Source organism: Vombatus ursinus, unplaced genomic scaffold, assembly GCF_900497805.2.
Source record: "Vombatus ursinus unplaced genomic scaffold, bare-nosed wombat genome assembly UNPS02014778.1, whole genome shotgun sequence".
NCBI classification, from domain to species: Eukaryota; Metazoa; Chordata; class Mammalia; order Diprotodontia; family Vombatidae; genus Vombatus; species Vombatus ursinus.
This window is the reverse complement of record NW_020954556.1, coordinates 57,164,190-57,190,002: the sequence shown is the minus strand read 5'-3', so window position 1 is coordinate 57,190,002 and position 25,813 is coordinate 57,164,190. Positions and strand designations below refer to the sequence as shown.

Here is a 25,813-nt window from a genome sequence, read left to right as displayed (position 1 = left end):
TAATCAATGTTTGTGAATGCCTCCTACTGCCTACTCTACTAGACTGTGAGTGATAGGAAGTACATGGCACCATCCTGCTTGGCAAATAATAAGCACCGAAATGTTTTTTTAAAAAATTCATTTTCATTCATTCTTAAGGCACTCCTGCCCTGATTAATCCTGTTGGATTAATGGAGAACCATAATACAGAGGAGAAGAATGCTGTGTGACATAACTACCCAATTTTAGTTCAGCTAAGCTACTTCCTCTCTCTGGTCCTCAGTTTCCTCATCGGTAAAATGAGGTGACCTTTGAGTACCTTCCAGGACTAGCATTCTCTATGGGCCCCTTTGTGTTTTGCTGCTTTCTAAAGGCATGACGGTAGTTTTCATTACTGATGATACTAGGCCCTTGAAGAAAGCTGAGTAGTAACTCGACTTTTCTTTGAATTCAGGCTGAAGAAGAGATTAAATCTGACCTATACACGCTGTTTTTTCACATAGTCCAGAGGATCCCTGAATACCTTATTCATCTGCAGGTAGGTATGGCTGGACAGGCTTCATGACTTTAAACTCTCCATACTAAAGGCATTATATAAATTTAAGGGAATTGTCACTATCGATAATGTGACAGTGGTTTGGAATTTAATATTGCTGCCCCCCTGGACCTCTTTATATAGAGGAAACCTGAATTCAATTAGGTACTTTATTGGCCCACGTAGGTCAAGCTAGCAGACATGAAAGCAAGTTGTTCTTCCCTTGTTTCAGTCATGTCTGACTCTTCTTGACCCAGTTTGGGGTTTTCTTGGTGAAGATGCTGGAATGGCTTGCCATTTCCGTCCCCAGCTCATCTGTGAAAGATAGGGAAACTGAGGCAGACAGGGTTAAGTGACTTGCCCAGGGTCACACAATTAGGAAGTTTTTGAACTCAGGTCCTCCTGACTGCAGGGCCAGTGCTCTATCTATCTACAGCACCACCTAGCTGCCCCCTTGCAGTATATAGCGTAGCATAAATTCTTTCCATCCCATGAAATGTAGAATTTGACATTCAATAAAGCTTACTAAGGCCTTCTCCACCTATCCCCATGAAGCTCACTGGTGTCCCTCCTGCCTTTGTCTTTCTCTTGATGTCACCTTGGACATACAAATGATACGCAAAGGCCACCAGATGACTCAGAAAAAGTTTAGAAACTCAGAAATGCATAAAATATATGTATAGCATAATATGAATAGTATATATATTGTAATATCAACATATTTTATCCTTTTTATAATTTTTATCTTTTCATACCATAATAATTCAGACTTCTTCTTTCATTTGAACGGACAGCCAAAACATTTTATACAGATTTCCCAAAACGTGGGGGTGCTGCGCCCCTAACCCTTGCAATGTGGAAGGGATAGTTGTACTACCTCAATTTTTGTTTACTCTCATTATAATATCATTGGCATGCATTGGCCCAGTCCTGATACTTCCTAGTTTTAGGGAACAGATTCCACTATCACTTTGGCAAGAGTTTTACTGAGCTTTCAATCAGGTACCTTACCTGGCTCTTGGTTGTTCTGACCTAAGCCCCTGCTGGTTTGGCATTCATGCTGACCTTTGGTACCTCCTGTTTGCTGCTTTATGGTCCTGTCTCCCTCTATATTTCTTGAGATAGGATGCTTGGGGAAAAGTATTGAGGCTATAAATTCCTAAATGACAACACTGAAATGATCAAGGTTATTTCTTAAAATAGCTGAGTCTCCATCAGTGAGAATAAGGAATCTCAAGAAATGGCAGCCAGTCTTTCAATTGCACTATTCAAAGTTATAAATATGGAAAATGTAATCATTGGTTCCAACACATTGAAAATGTATAGTTCAGGTTTGAATAACATGACCACTTTACAGGATTCATTATTTGCTCCAATCAGGACCCGGCTGAATACATCCTTAGGCCTGAGGCAGCTACCACCTGTCTCCTCCTCTCCAGACTCCTGCTACATGCAAAGTCCTTCAAACCAGGGGTTCCTAATTTTTTTGTGACCTAGACCCCTTTGATGGTCTGCTGAAGCCTATGGACTTCTTCTCAGAATAATGTTTTTAAATTAATAAAATAAAATGCATAAGATTACAAAGGAAAGAAATTATATTGAGATACAGTTATCAAAATGATGTTTTAAAAAATAGTTCATGGACCCCAGTTTAAGAAACATGTTTACCTTGGCTACAATTATATATGGACTATTTTAACCTGTCATACTACCATTTCTTCTCCCTTCTCTCCTACACCCCCTACCAAATTTAAATCCTTACCTCTAAGGATTTTACTACCTCTAAGTAAAATATATTTCATTATACTTCAGTTTATATTCAATTCAAGTAGACTGTTTCTCTTCCTTCCTCACCCCCTTCAAGGATTATAGGTAGCATTAACTTAAAAATTATGTAGGAGCCTTTTTCTTAAGAGCTCCTTATCATAGCAAGTAACCTCTGTACTAAATGAATGAGTTCAGGGGTCCTAGATCCCCACCATTATGCCCTCATCACCTTAGATTCCAGAGCTCTCTAGTTATACTTACATGAGCCTTGAGAACATCTGTGAAATCTGCTTTCTAATCATTCCAACTACTTTCTTTTTTGGGCTATCTTTCCAAGGGTAATCATCAAACATTTTAGACTGGTACTGCCAGTGCCTTGATCACAGACCAGGTATGAAGAAGCTGGCTTACAAGGATAGTCCATTATAGCTACATATTATAGGAGATAGACCAGTACCCTGAACCCTAAAGTCTTGTTAATATCAATGCCCTATTGCCTAATATCCCTGCTTCTAGTAAACATCCAACTGGCATCATTTAGGTCAGGGATGGCCAACTGCCTGTTTTTGTACAGTCACTGAGCTAAGAATACATTTTCAAATAATAACATTTACAAATGTAAAAATCCTTCTTAGCTTGCTAGTCAAATAAAACAGGTAGAGGACCAGATTTGGCCTGAGGGTGGTAGTTTGCCAACCTCTGATTTAGGGGAGCAATCACTGTGAAATGGGGGCCCATCATTCTCACTGCCAATGCCAACTGATGTCCAACTGCCACTGATGGGCAGGTACACCCAAGAGCCCCAGAAGTGGCAGTGTCCCACAGACCACTGGCCCTGGTTGCAAGCCAGTCCTTGAAGCCAACATTGTGGCAAACAACCTCTGTGGAGACAGTATCTGGCAGTTGCTTCTGTGGGTGCCATAACCCCTACCTCCTCAGCAATAATAGCTACCTGGAAAAGAACCTAAATAACACCAAGGTCCCTTCGTACTGTCCAATAGTTTAACATCAGAAACAGATGTGATTTTATCAATGGAAATAACATTAAGGATAGCATTACTATTGGCTTTGAGGCTGTACCCTAAGGGCCATGGGAACTTTCCATCCTACTTGCAGCTGAAATCCCTTTTATGAATCATCTCCTCCATGAGAATGGGAGCTCCTGGGGAGCAGAGACTGTTACCACTTTTCTTCTTGTATCTCCAAGTGCTTATCACAGAACTTTGTACATAGTAGGCACTTAAATGCTTTTTCATTGATTTATTCATTTATTCATATTCTCCGTTATCCTTGTTCCAACTCTGACCAAGTGGTCTCCATTCTAGTTTAATTTCTATCTGAACTTCTTGGTAACTTAGTGTAGGACACCTTGGATATACTTAGATCAGTGATGCCGATAAGTTTACACTGCTTCTTCAGCCAGTCCAATGTATGTCTCCTTAGAAGCAGGCCTCTGTGTGGTGGGTGAAAGATGAAATGACTGAGGAAACAAAGGTTTAATCTTCCAAGCATATTGATTTATTAAGCAATGAATGCCAATTGCCCAACAAACTAGGACCAGATCTCCTCAATTTAGATTTGGACCCCAAATATAAGGGGAGACAGACTTCTATACATTAAAAACAATTAATCAAATAAGGCCAATTAATTGAAAGGAAACAATACAACATTAAGTAATCTGAATTCTGAGTGGCAGAAAGATTAGGGACTTTCCAAGTTGGAAGGGGGAGATTGAACAGGTACAATTTCCTGAAATCAAAAAAAGAAGTGTTCCACTCCTCTCAAGTGTCTGTGAATGATCAAAGGAAGATGGGAACAATAACTGATTGATCGATCTGGGGCCAGTTTTCAGATAAGACATGTGGATTGCTTGAGATGTACAATATGAGAAAACTCCTTGCTTTAATCTTTGGATCTGACTGGGTTTCTGGTCAGCATAACGTAGGTCCTTGGTGAAGGGTCTCTAAGAAGCAGGTAGAGGTGGTCCAGCTTCCCAGACATGCAGATCTACATTCCAACAATGCAAGGAAGTTTTCTCCCAATTCCCACAATTGAATAAAGTTTTCTCACAGGACAGAAGTTGGACCAGACCCATAATTCAATAGAAAGAGAACTAAGTTAGCTCCAGAGTTGAATCACAAGATGGAGTCAGTGTTGTTCCCTCAATTCCCACACAATTAAGCACTTGCTGTCCTAATCCTCTCAATTCCCTTATATGTAGACAGTATGAAGTGAAAGGAACCACAAGGCTTTCACTATTTGAAAATTACTGTCTTTTATAAGGCACCTGAAGTTCTGGTTTCTTCTTTGAGTTCAGGCACTGTCTCTATACACTCTCCCTGTTAATGGAAGCTCCTTGAGAGCATGGATTGTTTCAATTTTGTCTTTGTATTTACAGGACCTAACACAACATCTGGCCCATAGTGGACTCTTTTTTTTTTTTTTTGCTTAGGAGATCGGGGTTAAGTGACTTGCCCAGGGTCACATAGCTAGTAAGTGTTAAGTGTCTAAGGCTGGATTTGAACTCAGGTCCTCCTGACTCCAAGGTCAGAGCTCTATTCACTGTGCCAACTAGCTGCCCCCAATATTAGACTCTTAATACGTGCTCAGGTTGGTGAAGTTGAGAAAAATGGAAAATGACAAGCATTAGGGGTCTAGGAAAGTAGGAACATTGATGCACCTTTGGTGGAGCTATGAATTAGTTTAGCCATTCTGGAAAGTGTTTTGGAACTATGCCCTACAAATTACCAAACCATGTATGCCCTTTTTGTGCAATACCATTACTAGGCTTTTACCCAAATGAGATCAAAGAAAGAGATTAGTGACTCATTTGTTCAACTTTTTTTGTAGCAGCTCTTTCTGTGGTGACAAAGAACTAGAAACTAAGGGGGTGTCCATCAACTGGGGAATGGTTGAACAAATAATGTTTGTATGAATGTAATGGAATACCACTGTGCCAAAGAAAAGAGGAAGAATAAGAAATGCCAAATGGGATGGTTTCACAGTAACCTGGGAAGACTTATATGAAATGATGTAGAATAAAGTGAGCAGAACCAGGAGAAGAATGAATAAAATAACAGTAATATTGTAAAAATGTACAACTTTGAAAGACTTAATAACTCTGATCAATTCAATGACCAGCATGATCCCAGAGTATCCACAATTAAAAAATGCTATTCCCTCCCTGAAAAAAAGATGATGGACTCAATACATGGAATGAGACATAAATTTCTGGACATGACCAATGTGGAAATGTCTTTTGCTTGACTATGTATATTTGTAACAAAGATTGGTTTTTCTTTCTTTCTTTCTTTCTTTCTTTCTTTCTTTCTTTCTTTCTTTCTTTCTTTCTTTCTTTCTTTCTTTCTTTCTTTCTTTCTTTCTTTCTTTTTTCCCTTTCCTTTTCTTTTCTTTTCTTTCTTTATCTTTTTTCTTCCTTCTTCTCTTCCTTTTTTTTGACAGAGGTGGGAGGGAGAGAAATATGTGCTTGTTCATTGAAAAAATTTGAAAATAAAGGCAAAAACAAAATAAATACTTTTTCATTGATTGAAAAGGAATGTGAGATCCTTGTACCTCTTTGCAATTTTCCATGTTTAAAGACATTAAACTCGTTTCTAACTCTTAACAAAAATGCCCATAGATGCTCCTCTGTTGCCTTAATGTAAGATACAGAATTGGACTAAAATAAATCTTCACCTGGAAAAATATGTGTAATTCTTATTGTTTCTAATTATTCTGATACATCATTTATGAAATGACAGATTGAGGTAATGTGCAGAACACAGAAAGGGCAATGATCTATTTGAATTTTCTGACTTCTCCTTTTTCTTTACTTTCCCAGAATGTCCTGAAGTTCACTGAGCAGGAACACCCTGACTATTATCTGCTTTTGGTGTGTGTCCAGCGCCTCCGAGTTTTTATCTCTCACTATACCCTGTTGTTTCAATGTAATGAAGATTTGCTCATTCAGAAACGGAAAAAACTCAAGAAGTAAGTTTCTGACAACCCAGACTGGAGGGAGGGTCAAAGGGGTATGAGCAAAGGAAGGATATAAGACATTCCTGAGTTATCATTTTGCCCATCAGCAGAGGCAGCACTGGGGTAGAGAGAAAGGCAAAGAAATGAGATGAGACAGAATAATAGACCAGAGGAGGATGGATGCCTACTGGAAGAAGTGAAGAAGCCCAGATCAGAATTTCCCAACCACCTTGGCTGCTTCAGAACTCTCTGGGCACTCTCCTGCATATGCAAACCCATCTTTCCCAAGACACTTTGGAGAAGTAGTCTTTTTGAAAGTTCTTCAGACTAGAGACATTATAAGGATTCCTCTTCCCCTCTTTGGACTGTTGTTTCCTCAAAAATTCATCCTTTTGACTTCCTTATTTTTGTGTATGGCATTGCCATTCAGTCAGCCTTATATTTTCAAAACCTCAGTTTTACCCTTGAGTCTTCTGTCATTTACCTCCCATATTTAATCAATTGCCAAATCCTGATGATTCCATTGACATATCTCTGGCATCCATTCCCTCTTTTCTGTTCTCCTAGGCACCACCTTAGTACAAGTCTTCATTACTACTCATCTGAACTATTGTGATAATCTGATAAAAATATTTCCCACCTCCAATTTCTCCCTCCTCTAATCCATACCCCAAACCTTGTGCATCTTCCATATGTATAAACCACAGAATGAACATGTCATTCCTTTACTCAAAATCCTTCATTGGTTTGTCTATCAGACAGAGTCAAGACTCCTTAGGTTGGCCACCATTGAAAACCCTTCGTAATGTGGCTCTACCCTAACTTTTCAGCCTTATCTTAAAGTATTCTGCTTCATGGACCCTTTGTTCTAGGCAAACCAGGATACTTGTCACCACCCATCCATGCACCATAAAGCCCTGCCCCAATGTCTTGGCATATGCTGTTCCCAATACCTAAAGTGCTCTTTTTTCAATTTTTGCCTGTTGAAAACTACCATACCCTTCGAGACCTAGCTCAAGGTATTACCTCTTCCAGAATGCCTTCCATGATTTCCCACATTTAAAAGTAATCTTTGCTTTCTCAGCCCTCACATAGCACTTTCTTTGTACTTTTCTTATGCACATAAGCTCCATTTTGTATTATGGTTGTTTGCGTATTGTCACAGCCTTCTACTAAATCATAAACTCTATGCGGGCAGGAGCTATACTTTATTTATCTTTGTATTTCTCTCAGAACCTGGCACAATGCTCTGTACATAGTAGGTGCTTAATATATATTTAAAATTTTATCTTACTTTCATTACTACCTTTCATTTTTTGTCACATTCATTTCCAAATATCTCTTGGGGGCAGGTAGGTGGCACACTGGATAGAGTGTCAGGCCTGGAATCAATAAGATCTGAGTTCAAGTCCAGCCTCAAATACTTACTAGCTCTGGGACCCTAGGTAAATCACTTAGCCTCTTTTTGCTTCAGTTTCATCTGTAAAATGTAGATAATAATAGCGTTTACCTTGCAAAGTTGTTGTGAGGATTAAACGAGATAATAAGTAAAAAGGGTTTAGCATAGTGCCTGGCACACAGTAAATGCTATATAAATGTTAGCTATTATTGTTATTAATAATTATTAACTAAGACTTAAAAAAGGAAAAAAAGCAATTTAACAAAACTACCCAATACTATCTACTATGTCTGACAGTGTCTGTAACATTCCACATCCATAGTTCCTTCCCTCCACAAGGCAGGAAACTCTTCTCTGGTATCAAGTTTGGCCATTATAATTATGAAGCATTCAGTTTTTTTCTTTCCATTTATATCATAATTATTGTCTAGATTGTTTTCCCAGTTCATCTAAATTCACTCTGTTCAATCAATTCATACTAGTCTCTCCATGCTTCTCTGAATTTTTCATGTCTGTCATTTCTTATGGCACAGTAATAGTTCACAGTTCACACTTTGTTTAATAAATGTTTGTTGAATTGCATTTATGGGAAGCATTTCCCACCACCGACTCTAGCCATTTCAGCTACTTCATAATAACACCCATCTTTCCCTAAAGCATCATCAGCACCCACCAAAGGGCAAGCTCACTTTTTATGTGGACCTACCTCTTTCTGAGAAACATCTCTGTTCTGGGGACATCCTGGATGACCCTGATTTCCCATCATATCCTGAGAATTGTTAACAGAGCTGTCTCTCTGCTTGCTTAGGTCATCCATGGCGAAGCTGTACAAAGGCCTGGCTTCCCAGTGTGCAAACACCGGGCAGGACACTTCCCCAGTTCCTGGTCCTGAGGCTGTCCGGGACAGTGGTGGGATCCACTCCGAAGAGATGCTACAGCCGTACCCTGCTGCCACCAGCCCTGGCTCAGCTGTCACGTAAGCTGCTGTCACTGGGGAAAGGTTCATGGACATCCCCTCATGTCCCTAGCAGTCAACTTTGAAGGTTCTCTGGCCAGGGCCAACTGCATTATTGTAGTGTGGCGGGATCTTCTTCTCTCGGCTGGGGCATTTATATATCCTCCTGCTGATGCAGTGAACTGGAGAGAGACTTCCTCTTTGTACCAGAGATTGCAAGGTGTAGCATGATCGAGGTTCATAGGAAGTGTTGGGGGGACAACTTCTCTTCATACTACCTGATTGAGGTTTGTCTCACCCTTTAGTCACTCCTTTAGTCTTAACTACACCCATCCTGCCTCCCAGACCTTTGGGCTTGGGCCTGGCAAGAAGGGGAAAAGATGAGACATATATAAGGAAGGGCAGGTGGAAAGAGTTCTCTGAAGCCACAGAGAGCCCCTCCAAAGTTGAACAGTGAGATTTAGGCCTCCCAAAGAAAAACCAGAGTAGGCCTTCCCTTTCCCCCAAGCATTGGGAAGGGAAAGAAGAGTTCTCTTAGGTCTCAAAGGAAATCTGTGTTCTGAGGATCTGTGTGTGAGGCCTAACAGCAACCAGAAAGACTGTTAAACTGGCTAAGCCCTGCCTCCTAAAGTCCTTGCCTCAATCAATCCATCGAGATTTACCATGGGCCTACTATGTGCCAGGTGCTGAGCCAAGAGCTGGGGATACAAGATGAGGAAAGAGATAGTTTGTACCCCCAAGGAGTTCACCCTCTGAATCTCTCTAAGTCTTCAGTTTTATAAGAAAGCCTATACATGAGTGCTTAATTAGCAATGTCCTAAGTTATTCTGTCAGCTTGTCCTTAGATGTCCCTGGCCACTCCAGGAGAGAACAAGATTTTATCTTTTTGGTCTCCACTCACAACAGTCTGGCATGTTAATCTGGGATCTCATTCAGCAAACCCCGGGGCACAGGAAAGCATCAAATACGCTGGGGGTGATTCTGGTCCTTAATACTTTCAAACTTCCCGGCATTCATTTTTACCTTAGAAGGATAAGCATGGATTCAGCCTTGTGAGTTTTAGATCCCAAGATTCTGAAAGGGTGAGGAAAAAAAAATGCAAAATTCTTAATCTTTACTATACCAGAATGGGTCCATTTCTATCTAAATTCTTTGCTCTGTAATTTGTTTCCATGTCTATTATCTTAAGACAAATTTAATTAACGTTGTTATAACAGAGTTGATTTTTCTCCCTCAACTTTATATTATCATGAGAGCTGGGCTATTGCTGTTTCAGCCACCAAATTTTCCAAATGACCTATCTGTGAGGCTTTTCCCACAACTCCTGCCAGGCGTACATGGCCAGCATGAGCCAGCTCTATCCTTGCCATGGTCCCTTAGAGGGCTGTGCCCACATACGGAAGGTCTCCCCAGGAAGCGTGCAGCTGCTTTCTCAGCATCTGTGCTCTTTCTAGGATACCAGCATCCAGACCGGACTCAGAGTTTGCAGGGAAGCAATTCTTGCATAGGTAGGTTCTGAAAGAGCTTCTCTTCATAGCCAGCTGGGGCCCAATACAGGCTACTGCTTCAAGGCAGGCTGTGAGTGAGAAGAGAGTTTGTCAGGCTAATGTCTGTAATTTCACCCCTGCCTGATTGCCACCTTAATATCAAAAGATAAAAATAGTGTAGGCCGCTCTCTAATCTTCTGTTCTCCCTAGAGTTCTGTTGAAGAATGTCAACACAAATCAGCACATTTTGGTTACCATTAAACCTCATGGAATCTGTATTCAGATGAGTTCTTCTACATTGATAGAGTCATGATTAGTTTTAGTAAGTTCATAGTAATTTGGTTCCATCTGTCAGGTAATCATCTAACTTGAACAATTTGGAAAAATTAGAGCTACAGTGGGCTATAAAGATCATTTAATCCAATTCTCTTATTTTATAGAACTTTCTTCTTTTTCTGTATAACATTTTATTCCCCCCCCATTACATGTTAAACCAATTTCAAACTTTTTAAAGTTTCGAGTTCGAATTCTATCCCTCCTTCTCTTCCTTTCCCCCTCCCTGAGATGGTAAGCAATCCAATATAGGTGATACATATGCAATCATGTAAAACATTTCCATATTAGTCATTTTGTACAAGAAGACTAATAAAAAAAGGAACAAAGAAAAGAAGAAAGAAAGAAAAAAGAAAGAAAGAAAAAAAGAAAGCTTTCTGAGGACAATTAGCTCAGGTAATGCTCAATGTCACATAGTAGCAAGGGAAGGATTATAACCCCAGTTCACTGGTTCTAAATTGAGTATTCTTTTCATTATGCCATATTAATTTCCTATCTTTCAAACAAGATGGGCCAGGCAGTTTATAAACTAGTCAAATGGCCGGTTATCTAATACTGAAAATCTTTGTGTGACACTCAAGATTAATAGAAGAACCAGTAGATAGGTAACAAATTCTAGCTTTACTAATAATTATAACAGTAATTGACATTTACATAGCATTTTAAAATTTTCAAAGCACTTTATAAAACATTATCTCATTTAGGCCTCACCAGAACCTCATGAGGATGATACTACAAGCATTATAATCCCCATTTAACAGATGAGGAAACTGAGGCATAGAGAGGTTAGATGACTTGCCCACGGTTACACAACTGATAAGGGTCGGAGAGAGATGGGATTTGAACCTAGGTCTGAAATGAAGTCTAGCAAAATTGGTTAGAATGTGTATCATTGATTTCCATACCACATTTAATTTTCATATGGATGTTTTTAAAAGTATGAATATACAACAGTCCAACTATAATAAGAGAATTGGGGGGAGAGTGAGAAGTGGTTCTGGGGCATTGAGAGGAGACCAGGGAAGGGATCAGATCATCTGGAGGGGAGAGTGACGACAACACGCCTCTCACAGCCATCTCATCCCAATGCTTCTTTACCTACGAGATGCAGGAGAATGATACTTTCGACATCCGCTTTACTTTACGGACCAGCACTCTCTACTCTCCCAGGCAGGGGGAAGGGGCTCCCGGGAACCCCTTAATCTGAGACGTTTGGTGGCCGCTGCCTAGGTGGCTGTAGAGTAAGCACCTCAGTCTGGGGGCCCGCCATGCCCTGTGTGGCCCCTGGCACCCCCTGGCTGTGCATTGATGGCATACGAGGAACCTGGGGAGGGTCTGTGAGGAGTGGTGTTGGCAGTTTCATTCTGACAGGTTATGTTGTACTCAGACCTTGAGCAGGCTCTGGCTCGCGACCGGGCCTGAACTAACGAACCATATGCACACTTCTTTTGTATTCTGTTTCCCCTTTAAAGACATTTGATGCCCCAAGTGAAGAAAAGTCAGCCACAAACCTTGATGGAGCACATTCAGCCTGGGAAGCCCTGTGACTGGGAGATGGAGGGTAGAAAACACGAGAGGCCGGAAAACCTCCTGGCCCCGACTCAGTTCTGTCCCACTGAGCAGGACTTGAAGGCTTTGGCAGGCCCTCTCCAGGCCATCCCGGAGATGGACTACGACCCCACCCTTCCCGACGCCGTGGGCAACCTCGAGCGGTCCATCAGAGCCCCGGCGGAGCTCCTGTCCGACTCCCGCAGCTTCGTCCCCAGCTACGAGGAGTTTGAGTACGGTGGCGAGATCTTCACCCTGCCGGCTCCCTACGAAGAGGAGCCTTTTCAGAGCCTGCCTCTCTTCGAGGCCTGCTCCCCTGCTTCGTCTGAGTCCAGCCTGGACATCTGCTTTCTCCGGCCGGTCAGCTTCACCATGGAACCCGAAAGGACGGACCACTCTGTGCAGCCCCTGCCCAAGAGCTCCACGTCCCCCGTGAGCAGCAGCACGTACAAGCACGAGGCTGTCCACGGCAAGACCAAGCCGCTGAGTCGCTCCCTGAAGGAGTTCCCCCGAACGTCCACCTCGGAAGGCGTCACCACCAGGCTGTACAGCACGAGGAGCAGCAGCGGCGGCCGTGTCCAGCTGAAACAAGAGAGGGCTGCCCCGCCCCACATCACATCTGCCACAGCTAGGAGCTCCCCAAGGAACTTCTTCCCCCCCCAGAGAACACAAAGTGAAAAACAGACCTATTTGGAAGTAAGGAGGGTAAAGTAAACCAAACCAAAAACATACGGAGGCCGCGGTCACGGGACAAACAAAGTCGGTGTGTCTAGGTTTCTGGGTCTCACACTACATACTTAGGAGTCCTGTCCACCTGAGATCGGAAAATAAAGCAGTCAAACCCTACTTTGACATGGCTTACCATTACACAGGTTTGCATGGGTATTGGGGTCCAAATCTGGACCCACTACATGGAACAAAAGCCTGACATAATGGTTAACCTCTAAGACAGATGTTAGTCCTCTCCCCCTGTACCCTTGTTATAAAAAGCTTCCACTGTATTAGATAATAGTGGTGATATTTAGTGATTACAACCAATACCTTGAATCTCTATAGCACCTTTCTTCTGAGGCATCTAAAGAGTTTCACATATATTATCTTTGCCTGCCTATGAAATACCGTCTCATTAAAGATGTGGCTCATTGCCAAAGCAACACAAGAGAGGATTGAAACTCATCTTTCCTTCCTCTCCTAAGTTGATGCATCTTCCCAGTTTTCATTTGTGAAACACTGGAATAGTCTGCATGTAGGTACTCTATTCTCCCTTCTATTCTCACAACTAGCTTAACAGGTAGAAAGAAGGTAAATCATTTCCTATGGAAAGATTAGAAAGCTAGAGCTGAGAAAAGCTGTCTTGGTGATTTTCCCTTGGTGAAATAGCTCTTTGTAACCCACTTTTTGTGATAGACACCTAAATGATACATGAAAGTTACAAGATGGCAGGTTTCTGCTCATCATAAAAATAGCCTTTTCTAAGGTAGAGAGAGTCTCTCACTAGAAGTTCCTAAGGAGAGGCTTGGGTGGCCTCTGGATATGGTAGAGGGGATTTCTACATTGTGTGGGAGGTCAGACTAGATGATCTTAAGGCTCCCTCCCACTCTCAGACTCTAAGGCTACCACAGTTTTTGCCTGGAGGAAGAAAAAATTTTCTATAGTCATCAGTCATAATGAAGGGGGCAGAGGAAATCAAGGCGGTAGACCTGAAAATAAATTCTCAAGTATCCAAAGCTATGATCTGTACCTTTGTTTTCTCTTAAAACGGGGAGGTTAGGTAAAGGAGGATTCTACTGCAGTAGTCCAGGGGAATAGTAATAAAAGTTTATACTGGGCTATTGGTGGTAGGAGTAGAGAAGAAGGGATGGATGAAAGAGGTATGGAAGTGCTAGGGAGGGAGAGTGGCACAGTTGAAAGGACACTTGCTCTGAAGTTAGAGAACCTAGGTTCCAATCTTACCTCTGATGCTTACTTGGACAAGACATGCAACTTTGTTGGGCCTCAGTTTCCTCATCTGTAAAATGAAGGGGTTGGACTAGATGGTCTTTGAGGATCCTTCTTTTGATAGTGCGGTAGGGTTGGGCAGGGAGAAGACAGGGTATCTAGCTTTCAGCTGGGATCTTAGTGCTGCTTCCTCATTGGGGCTTCTGCTATGTGCCCTAAGAGAGCTCAAGGAAATTCAGCAATGCACACACCAATCCTTGCCTTCTGGCAATCAGAATAGTTATCTCGTCAGAACTCCCAGGTAATCCCTCCTGGCTGGGCCTCCCAGCTTCATCTATCCTAGTATCAGAAGCATGGTTAGGGTTGTTGGAGATGTCGGGGAAGAGTACTACTGAGAACAAAGAGGCTTGAGGGGAAGGGGACTCAGACAATGACCTTTCTGTGGGGGGAAGAGCAACCCTAAAAAATTCCATACTTTTAAAGGTGTTAGCTTTTTCTTGATGAGACTTCCACAAGGAAACAATGTTAGACCCACCTTATTCATCTTGAAGGTCTTCCCATATACCTGTTTGGTCTCCCCTCTCTGCCTTTTCTTGTCGCTCAGGGAAGTCTTAAACTTTCTCTCTCAAAAATGTGAAGCATAGCAGGAAGGTGCCGGGCCAGGAGTCTGGAGACCCACATCCTAGTGCTGGTTCTGCTGCTGATTAGGTGCATGGCATCGGACAATTCTAGGTACATGGCAATTAAGTACATGACAATTGGACTTACCTCTCTCTGCTCCTCAGTTTCCTGGATTGTAAAAATGAGGATAGCACCTTCCTTCTGGGTTGTTATAAAGTCAAATGAGATAATGTATGTGAATGTGCTTTGAAAGGCCAAAGTGCTATACAAAAGCAAGGTATTATTAATAAAAATAAGAATTACAGTGAAGTTTTAGGGAAATTTACTCTGAAGAAAACCATAATTTTAAAATCATCTAGGTTTTATAAATAATTTTAGTAGATTCACATAGAATCAACTAAATATGAAATATTTAATGTCAACATTAAGTTTGGGGATTTTTTCCTCAGTGGGTGATCATAGCCACTTGACTCAAACCAGACAAAAGCTTCAATCACGCTGAAAAAGTCCTGCAAACAGACCCTAACTCTCCCATCCTTCTCTTCTTTAAAGGACAACAAGCCTTTGTCAAATTGCAGAATCCCCAGGGTGGTTTTGCTTTCAATCTCTTTGCTTCCTTCAAATGATTATACCTCAAGTAGAAACTTTTTTGGGGGAATCTCAGAGGTTGTAGTTAGTTGTCCGTTCACAAAATGCATAACAATTTTTAGGTTAATTTCTGATTCCTTTGGTGATAACCAGTATTAAAATAGGAAGGGGGTTTCATTAAAAGGTAGAATTGTGGTACTATTCTGGAAGTCCAAATGTAAAAATCTTACCACAACTCCACTTAAATATTCAAGATAAGAACATAGGTTATGCACTAGTTGGAAACATACCATATGCCAACAACTGAACACTCTCTTTTTCACCAAACCCCCCCACCCAAAACCCAAAAAACAAAAACAAAACCTCCAAACCAAACCCAACCCTAGCTTCCTCTTTTCATTTATTCTTCAAGTGGAGAGGTAGGGATAAGTGCAAATATTGTCCTGAAAACAATCAGCTTTCCCATTTTACAGATGGGAAAACTGATATTCAGAAGTGTGAAGGGCCAGTTTTTCAGTTTGCCCAATATGATAATGGAGGTGCCTACAATGGAATCCAGGAATTCTGATTCCTTTACCCTTCCTGAAACTCTCAGTAACTCTCCCTCTACTGTTTTCCTTCTTAATTTGTTCTCTTTCATGACCCTACACTTGGGTGGCTTGGGCTATGTTAGTCTCACCCAAATTAACTGGAGACAGCTCCTTAGCACCTGGTTGAAGAGGCCCCATTGCTTCAGCTGTTCAACCTCAGGGTTTGCTTCAGCGGAAGTTTGTTGCTGTCCAGACATCTTGAGTCGTGTCTGACTCTTCATGACCCCCTTTTGGGGTTCTCTTGGCAAAGATATTGGAGTGGTTTGCCATTTCCTTCTCCAACTAATTTTACAGATGAGGAAACCGAGCCTAGCAGGTCTAAGTGACTTGCCTAAGGTGACACAATTAGTAAGTGTCTAAGGCTGAATTTGAACTCAGGTCTTCCTGCCTCCAGCCTTGACACTCTGTCTACTTTGCTCCCTAGCTGCCCTAGTTGAAGGTTAGAGACATTCTTTTCACGAGACTATTAACTCTAGGAGAGTATTTTCAGAAAACCCAACATTTTATTTGTTTGTTTGTTTCTTTTTCAGGAAATACATGTAGAAGATAACACCAGATTCTGTCCGAAGGAAGAAAGAGAAAGCGAACAGACATCATTCAGTGATCAGCATCCCAGCAGGCAAGACCAGAAAGGGGGCTTCCGAAGCTCCTTCCGCAAGCTCTTTAAAAAGAAGTGAGTAGCCCTTAGATCAGACAGCTTTCTATCTCCTTCCCCTCTGGGATCCTTCTTGAGGTTTTCACAACAGCAACAACTACAACAACAATAATAACGATAATTTGGCCTCAAGAAACCGCTTCAAGCTTAATGCCTGCTCCTTATAGCCAGGGATTGACTTCTAGTTTGGTTTTGGTTTTGGTTTTTTCTCATTTTGGTGTCCTTCCATGCCTAAAGAAACTGGCTCCACTCCCACCACTAGTAACTTTTCTCCCACCTCCTAGACCCCGCACCTTCCCACCTTCCCACCCCCACCCCGGTCAAGCTGTGCCTACTGGGGCAAGCAGCATACATCCACTGGGAATGGGCAGTAGCTATCTTTGAGATATCAAGGAATCCTGGGATGTTGATACTGGGTATAAGGGGTGTTTCCAATAGAACCTTCCTTTAAAATGCTCCAACTAGGTACCCAAGTGCTTTTACCTTTAGGAAACCTGTAGAAGTTTGTAGCCATAATGGATACTGTGTGTGTTTAATGGGAACTTGGTATTCCTTACCCCCAAGGAATGAGTTTGACTGTGGCTAGGATTCTATGTGTTCTTCCTCCCATCTGCAGGCTCTGTGGGGGGTTGAGCCCTTCAAATCAGGAAGGTCAGGAGAGAAATGCAAAGGAGGACTATGCTTTTAAAATTACAGCCACCTGCTCTGCAGTTGTCAAGTGTTGGTAGGGGAAATCCCCTTCTTTACCCACCCCCTGAGGTTGAAAGGCTTCTGCCTGTGGTTCTATACGTTCCCACGTTCTCTTCTCGCAGTGAAAGTCTCCTTCCATTGAATCTCTCCTGGTAGACTGCAGAATTGAAGAGTCAGTCTGAGCCAAGAAGTCAGGGCAATTAAACGGATATGCTTCCCGCTGATTGACAGGTGAGGAGTTTAGCAGTGTGTGGAGAGGCTTCCTTGCTGAGCTGCAAACAATTGCTGGTTGGTTCAGAGAACATTTTTGATGGAGGTCCGCAGTGGGTATTTTTAAAGAATATGGGGAAGGCCACTGAAATCAGTGTCAGGGCACAGGAAGTTGGTTCTTGCCAAGATTACTGGTTGCTCATCACCTGCTGTTCAAAGGAAAGATTGGGGAAGGGTAAAGATAAATGGATTCTTTACCATATACAATCCCTCAGTAGCTAAGTTCCAGACTGGTGGGTATTCTCAGCTTGCCAGCACAGCACACCAGGGTTGCTGTATAGTCATTTTCTTATCTTAACTATTACTGTCTTCAAATGAACTTTGCTTTAAGGGCGGAGGATTTGAGGATTATTCCCGTTTTCCTAGAATCATAGGCTTAGGTCTTTCTTGGCTTCACTCCTGCCTTGGTGTCCAGGCGCCTCCGGCTTCAGAACTCAGAAGGCCAGAATTATTCTTGCCCATTTCCTTCCATAGCTGAATTGTTCCTCGAGGCCAGGATTCATGGTTTGTCCATCCCAGCTTTTAATGTGAGTATACTTGCTAGAAACAATGAAACTACCACTCCCTTTCCCTAGTCTCCTCCCCAAACTCCTAGAGACCTTTTAGAAATGTTCTGGAAGATTCACGTAGAAGAGGTTAGGGACTAGTTTGGTTTTTCTGTAGAGGGATAGAATTAGGAGTGACAGGTATAGGTTACAGGGAAGTAGATTTTAGCTAAGGAAGGGCTTGATAAGAAATAGAGCCATCTCACATGACTGTCTTACGAAGTAATGAGTTCACTCTAATTGGAAATGTTCAAGCAATGGCTGGATGGCCACCCATCCGGGGGGCACTGGGAAAAGGCTGTGCTACATGACTTGCAAAGTCTCTTCCAACTCTACCATTGGAGGCTTCATCCAGATTTTGGCTTGAGTCACCATGTCCTTGTACAAGACAAAATTATAGGTCAACTTGTTAGCTCGTTAGAATTTGAAAGATTCATTTGAATCCTATGGCCCTTCAGGGTATCTCTTTGTTTAATATTTGAAGCAACATCTGAAGGAAAGTGATGGCAGAGACAAAATAATAATAGCTAGCACTTACATAGTGTTTTAAGGTTTGCTTTACATTTATTATGTCATTTGATCCTCACGAGAAACTTATTGGGTAGGTGCTCTTATTATCCCCATCATACAGATGAGAATACTGAGACTGACAAAGGTTAAGTAACTTGCACAGCTAGTAAGAGTCTGAGGCAATATCCAAACTCAAGTTTTTCTTTCTCCAGGTCTGTCTTTCTATCCACTATACCCCCTAACTGCCTCACAAGAGCTTGAAAGTTGATATGGTCAGCTTGCCAAGGGTTACCAGATCTTTCCATCCCATTCCAAAGATAATATTTATGAGCTGTCATTGAACATTCATATATCTGTGGTGCCATAGTTGGTACTGTGAAGATTTAATAAGCTATGGAAAGCAGTATATAGTAGTAGCTTTCAGTTCTTGTTTTATCATCTGGGTATGGAAAGAGAAAGTAGAGAATTTTCTGCATGGTAAAGATGTCAGTGATATTTAACTCAGATGATACCACAGTCTTCCTCACCCAAAGACATTTAAATACACCTCTGTGCATGAGACTGTGCCAAAAACTATGGTTACAGGTATCATAGTAAGGCAGGCAATAAAAACCTGGACAAATGCATGGTGGGATAGGTGGAAGGCCATTTTCCCCACTCTGAGTCTGAAGACTACTATTAAAAAGTCTTATTTGATTTTGTGTAGAGACATAGAAAATTTCTTAATGCTCAAGCAAATCAAGGACCTAACTATAGAGACAGAATGAGACAGTTCAAGAGAAGGGGCAGAAACAGCAGATGTACTCTTCTGTAGTGCTCAGTCCTGTGCTCCTCTCCCCTGGATAGGCTTTTCTCAGTGCATAGCTGTGATGTGTGTGCAGGGATCCTTTGGCTGGCTGCCAATTCATGTCATTTCAGAATGCTGTTCCAGGTTCTAGCTGGCTATGAAGCTGGACACAGCAGAAAATTTAAGAAAGAAAAGAATAGGAGACGCCTTCTTTCTGTGGTTGAATGTATTACTGGTTTCCACGTAAGCAGATCATAGAGAATCAAACTTCTCACGTTACTCAAAACATATTAAACGAATGCCCAAGATGATGATAGGAAACCATCTGATTGCTTCCACCTAGGGTACATTAAGCCTGTGTGCATCAGATCAGGTGTAGAGATGCCTCCAGAAGGTGCCCCAAAGAAAATCAGGATATAACTCCATTTGAAGTTTGAAAAAACTGTTAACTTTTCAATTTAGCTAGGACTCTCAGAAAACAGAAACAGGACCGACATGATGCGGTGGTCTATTCAGAGAATGTTAGGACTACCTTGAACCTTCCCAGGTCATCAAGACCATCTCTCTGCCTCTAAGCAGATTGTAATTAAGCTATACCACATCAGAAACCCCTCTCTCTGGAATTTTTCAAGTGGAATCTAGATGACCACTGATTGTTATGCTATAGAGGTCTGGGCTAGATTAAGTGGATTTTGATATTCCTTCCAATTTGGAGATTCTGTAAATCTATGATTCCTTAGCCATCCCCACACTCACTTCTATTTGGGACTTTTTTTCAGCCTTCACTGATTTCAAGTCTTCTCTGCTCACCAAGGAATACCTCCTGACTTCCTTACTAATTCAGATGCATAAATTCATCACAGGACCTCACATACTTTTAGTAATCATAGTTTCTATGTTCTATCGTGGTTTTATAGTTCTATATATTACATATAGAACTCCATACATAACATAGTGAATGATGGAAAATTGATCATTAGTGAATCTTATTTTATTTGGTTTGTGGCAATTTTTTTTCTTGTACAAGTTCAAATAAATGAATTGCCCAGGATCAACAGTTAAACAGAACTTGTAACTGATGGTGCAAAAACTACAGATTCCGTAACTCCATTGTCCAATCCACAGTGCCCTACCAACTACTCCATTTTGTCCTGTCCCTATATTAGCTATTGGTCCTCTTCAAAATACAGATTTTCATGAGTTTCCTGGACCCTCTTTTAGTGTTCAGACTGAAAAGGGATTGTCAAAGCAGAATTTTTTAATGGGTGATAGAAATGGCCCCCTTTCATTCAGTTGCTTCAACCACTGATGGAGCATCTTCGACATTCTCCATGAAACCTTCATGAGGACTCAGGTGTATCTATCTTGGCTAAGTTTATAAAAGAATAATCAGAGTATCCAGTAATCAGAGATCCAGAGAAGCTCTACAATTTCCCATTCCGTTTGGATAAAACTTATTCTAATGAACAGTGTAAAGGTAGTAGGGAATGGAATATAAAGGTAGTGGCATTAGGTATTAATTTTTTGGTTGCTTTTTCTTAGTTTATACTTCCTCTACCCCTGCCATTTTAGTAAAGACTTAGAAAGATTGGACAGGTGTGACTAGATAGCAGTTAGTCTGAAAAAAAGATCTGGGAGTCTTAGCTGACTGCAAGTTCAATAAGTGATGAAGGAACCACAAAAAAAAAATGCAGTCTTAGGCATCATTAAGCGAGGTATAGTGTACAGGACTAAGGAGGTGATAGTCCTTCTGCTTATTGATTGATTAATTGTTCTACTGTAGGTCCTTTTCAATCAGTCACATATATTCAGTGAGTATTTGTGTGTCTAGTACTGTGCTAACCTCTATGGGATTTAGTATTTTCCTATAAAGGATTTACAATCTAGGGAACTGCTTTCTCGGCCTAAGAGGAAAGAAAAAGCTACCAATAATCTATTTTTTCCCCCTCCTTCTCTCCAGATCTTGGAGTGCTGGACTATATACGTGATGGTGACCATTTGAACTGCCCTCCCTCTATTTTTATTTCCTGCTAGTCTGGACCCAGAAGTGCAATGCCTCTGTTCATAGCTGACCTCTGTTGCATGTACATATGGCTGTATGGCCTCAGATGTGTTGACTTTTTGAGGTCTTTGACTATGCAATGCTTGGCTTAAGTTTCCTGTGCAAGTACAAATGATTTCTTCTTACTTTAAAGGTAGAGAGATAAAAGGCAAGTATATAGGCCTCCTTAAATACCACCCATAGGTCATCTTCCATATGTCTATATCTGTAGATACTTCATAGCCCAATATAACCTTTTGATGGTTATTTACATGTGGCCATGTAGGATACAAACAGTTATCGGGAAGCCAGGCAGGGCTGACTTCTGGAAAGAGAAATAGAGCACTGGTGAAAATTGGTTTGGGGCACTGGTCACAGGCAAAAGCTGGGAGTGGAAAAGCATTAGCAAGCTAGTTTTTGGTTAACACTTATAATCAAGATATACAGAGATGTTCTGAATACTGGAGACACTAGAGGAGGTTTGGCTTATGAGGAGGGTCGTTAAAAAACTAAAGATGAGCTCGTAGAGGCTGAAAAGCAGACAGGGCGATTTTGGCATTTGTTTCAGAAATGGGAACGAAGCTGGTGAAGATTTCTGTGGTCCCTGGGGCTGGTGGTGACATCAAAACTTTCCTATTTTCAGGTAAACATGAACAGTTGCATGTTGGATGGTTCAAAGTGTGAAATGTTGGGCTTCAGGGAGATCTAGAAGTGGCCAACCTGGGAACAACTAAAAGCAGGATTACAGATTTTGGCTGAAGAATATTTGAAGAGGTGTCCAAGGTGGGGAGGCAACTGATGGGAGACAAGGGTCAGATTTCAATCCTTGAGTGATGTGGGGAGGCTTAAAAACTATGGGTTGAATTGTCGGCTGCCCTAGCTTCTTGGTTAATGCAATACGAGGCAAAGGAATGAAATGGTCCATAAGAGGTGGTTGTGGACATTTTGTGCATAGCTGTTATCGCTAGGGGTGAATTCTGACAGGAGGAGGCTGGGATTCATGAGAGAGACAACACAGGGTTTTGGGTGTAACACTTGGGATTATTTTAGGGAATACTAAAATTGGGAACAGGAATAGGATTTGTAAACCAGAAGAGCTAAGTGCCTAATAAGCCATTTCAGTATGCTGGGGAACAACATACGGGCCCTAAAGACTTAGTTATTGAGATGTAGAATAGCCTTTTTTGACTAAACTGGGATTTAGTGGGTCAGTTAAATATGGGAATGGTGGGCCTCATCAGTGGAAGGTGGAAAGCACAGAGACTAAGTCTTTCTCTACACAACAACAACAAAATGATAAGTAGAACAATCTGATCAACCATCTGCAAGTTTCCAAGCATCAGGATGTTAATTATTGGGTAAGCCAAGCCTGTTGCCTTGAAAAACATAGATAGTTGAATTGTATCATCAAGATTAGTTAAAAAAAAAAAAAAGAAAAAAGAGTAACAACCAAAAAAACCCCCAAAATCTAAATTCTTTAGCAACACTGGTTAGGACTTTTAGAACCTGATTGGAAAAAACAACAAGGGGTTATTTGCTGTTCCTTTTGGATTGTGGGGCTGTACCTGACTCAGCCTCTGCGTACAGAAAACTTGTTCAGTGGTTTGGGAGCTTTGAGACAAGGGAACCTCATTTTAAACATTGAAATCCCTTGAGCATACCTTGAGCTAGATCCTTTGTTACTGGTTCCTAGTCATGGGGCCGGATTTATAATTTCTAACCCCAAATTTAAGCTCTCTAGTCTGGTTTATCAGAGGCAATTTCTAGAGCCCCTCCCCTTCCAGGCACTTCTGACAGGATCAACTTGTAGACAGTGCAGAGCTGAAGTCCATTCTACAGCTGGTTTAACCAAGAAAATGGAAGAATGTGCCCTCGCCTGGGGACTTGATTGGATTTATTTGAATTGTTGACAATTGGGCTTGGCCTCCTTGGTGGTGGTTGAGATTATGGTATCTCCTCAATCTGATTATTGTATTCACATTTCTTCACTTTATCATGTATAGCATATATGCATGGCCGTCCTCAATAAATCTGTCTTTATAAAAATAAACCAAAGTAAGAGTTTGTAATATATATATATATATATATATGTATAAAAAACAACAAAACTCCATAGAGAGGGTTTGGGGTAAAGTTGGCTGAAAACCATGAACTCTAGGATTTTTAAACTCCTTGGTTTTGGATACCACTTAACTTAAGAACTTGATAATTTGAAGGCTAGCTGTGATAGGTCAACCTCCAAATATGAATCCTTGACTTTTTTTGAGCTTTTCTTTGCCCCCAGGATAGTGCTATTTCACACTATACTTTCCCCCACACACAATAATTATAATTAGAAGTCATTTTCATGGTTCCCTCCTTCAGACACAATATGGGTTACTCTCTTACTTTATACTTCTAAAAATACCGGATCAACTTACCCTTTGGGTAAAACTAGGAAACTGAAACATACTAGATCCAAGTGGCAACATGACAGTTTGACAAATGTCAAACAGTTTGGATAGATAGAATATTCTAAAACAATTAAACCCAAATCAACCTGTACTTTATCTGTGTGCTGAGATTTTAGGTCCAGTGGATCAGAATACAGGGAAAAAACTAATGAAAACCCCTCAGTGGATCCTTCACCCACCAAACAAGATCTCTTCAGAAACCAACTTGCTCTTGCAAATGACCTTGACCAAGGAACTGCTGTGTAAAACATTTGTAAAGTTTTATTGTCAAATGGTGAGACAAAGATGGACAGTGTCTGTGTGTATACATCTGTGCACGTATATCTATATAAAGTCTTAATGTATAAATTATTGATGAAGAGATGATGATCTAAATAATTTCATTTGAAAACAAATCAACTTGCAAAGTGTTGATGAGAAATGAAGACCAGTCTGTGAATAATGTTGAATTTCATGCCTGGACATTTGTGAGAAAAGGAACAAAGAATTTGTGAGGCCTTCCTCATTGAAAGAGTCAGCAATAGAGAAAGACACTAATAGTTTGAAAGAAAATAAACATTTTAAAAAACAAAAACCTTCCACTTTGAAATTGTGCCCCAAGTATAACGCTGGACACATTCATATTAAACTTGGGTATGAATTTTATGTTTCCTAAGCGTTTGGCCTATGAACTGATCCTCAGTGTTCTTAAATTATAAATCATGTTAAGACCAACTCAAACCATTTTGTCATCTATCCTCCAAAGAAGTCAAAATACTTGGAATATATTATTCAGTTAATTCTTACCATTCATGTAAGGTGAAAAATTGCATTGTAGACCTTTCCCATAAGGTGAGGTGATAGAGAAATTGTGGATTACCTAACAGGGCCGCTTCAAAAGGTAAAGGTATATAGCTTGGATTTTCTGACTGAAGAGACATGGTATTAACAACAATGATATTTCAGGGTAAAAGTCAATGGGTTCACTGGTGCCAGGCTGGACCCCGGGGAATGAGAGCAGTCCAAAGACTGTTTGGTTGTATTTTTACCCCCATTACCATGGATGCAAAGACCATCTTGGGTGAAACTGGAGTTCATGGTGAACACTGGCAGCTAGTGCATGATTTAGTATCACTTCAATGTACTTTATCCTTAGAAGGAACACTGTCTGATCTAGCTTGAAAGAAGGAAAGTGTGAGACTGACAATGCCTAGCATCATTTACCCCCTTTGGTTCCTGCAAATGAACACATTCAGAATAAAAACCATCAGGGTTGGGAATGCTGGACTTTGCCATCCAGCCTATTCTTTGCCTATTTGTCTTATTACTGTATTGTTCTGCTAAAAGGCAGTATCTTTTCAATGGGGCAGTAATATTTCCACAGTAAATGTGTCCAACATGGAATGTACCCATTTAGGCTCCAAATATTAGCTTCAAATGGGAAAATGTGGGATAATGCAAAGTTTGACTGTTTTTCCTGGAAAGCTACAGGTAATGAAGTAGCAGGAATTCTTAGTTCTGTATTAGGAGACGTTGAACACAATCCCGATTTGTTCAATATCCTAACACTCGGGACTGACTTTTCAAATACCATATAGCTCAGGAGCCTAAAGGAACAAACGGCCAAGAATTTAGAAGTCTCCATATTTCATTCAGACATGAGATTTTTAGCCGCACTTTCATAATCATTTTACTAATATTAACTATATTTTTCACAAAAAATGAATTTCATGTTACTACCATACCAGAAAATAGCTTTCGGTTAGTGCATAAATGCCACAATGCTAACTGGACTGGAAATAGGGGAAAAAAAAAAAGAGAAGTATAGTTATATTGTCTAATTTGAATCATGTGCAAAATACAAACTTTTTTTCTTCCTTCATTTTCTGTTTACAGTCAGAAGGATAAGCCATACTGGGACGGTTTTGAAAATACTGTCCATCCCTAAAATTTCATTTTAAAATAGCATGATGTCAAGCCTACAGCATGATTTCAATGATAAGCTCTCTTTCATAAAATTGGAGCATGAAGATGACACTTAATTTAACACTACCACTAGCCTAAATCCAGTCCCTCATCTCCTCATGACCAGACTATTTCGACAGCTGAATAACTGCTCTCAGTACCTCTAGGCCCTTCTGTCTCTGGTCTATTAAAGAATATTT

General features: G+C 41.0%; 1 protein-coding gene across 1 annotated transcript in view; it reads left to right on the top strand.

Moving 5' to 3' along the window:
- ARHGEF33 (Rho guanine nucleotide exchange factor 33) overlaps positions 1-23,941 on the top strand; it is a 54,810-nt gene extending 30,869 nt beyond the window's left edge. Inside the window, exons 11-16 of the mRNA XM_027865033.1 lie at positions 434-517; positions 6,123-6,271; positions 8,467-8,634; positions 11,906-12,686; positions 16,249-16,391; positions 23,786-23,941. Of these exons, the coding sequence (XP_027720834.1) occupies positions 434-517; positions 6,123-6,271; positions 8,467-8,634; positions 11,906-12,686; positions 16,249-16,391; positions 23,786-23,915 (1,455 nt within the window). The 3' untranslated portion in view covers positions 23,916-23,941. The remainder of the gene's footprint in view (positions 1-433; positions 518-6,122; positions 6,272-8,466; positions 8,635-11,905; positions 12,687-16,248; positions 16,392-23,785) is intronic.
- Positions 23,942-25,813: the final 1,872 nt, after the last annotated feature.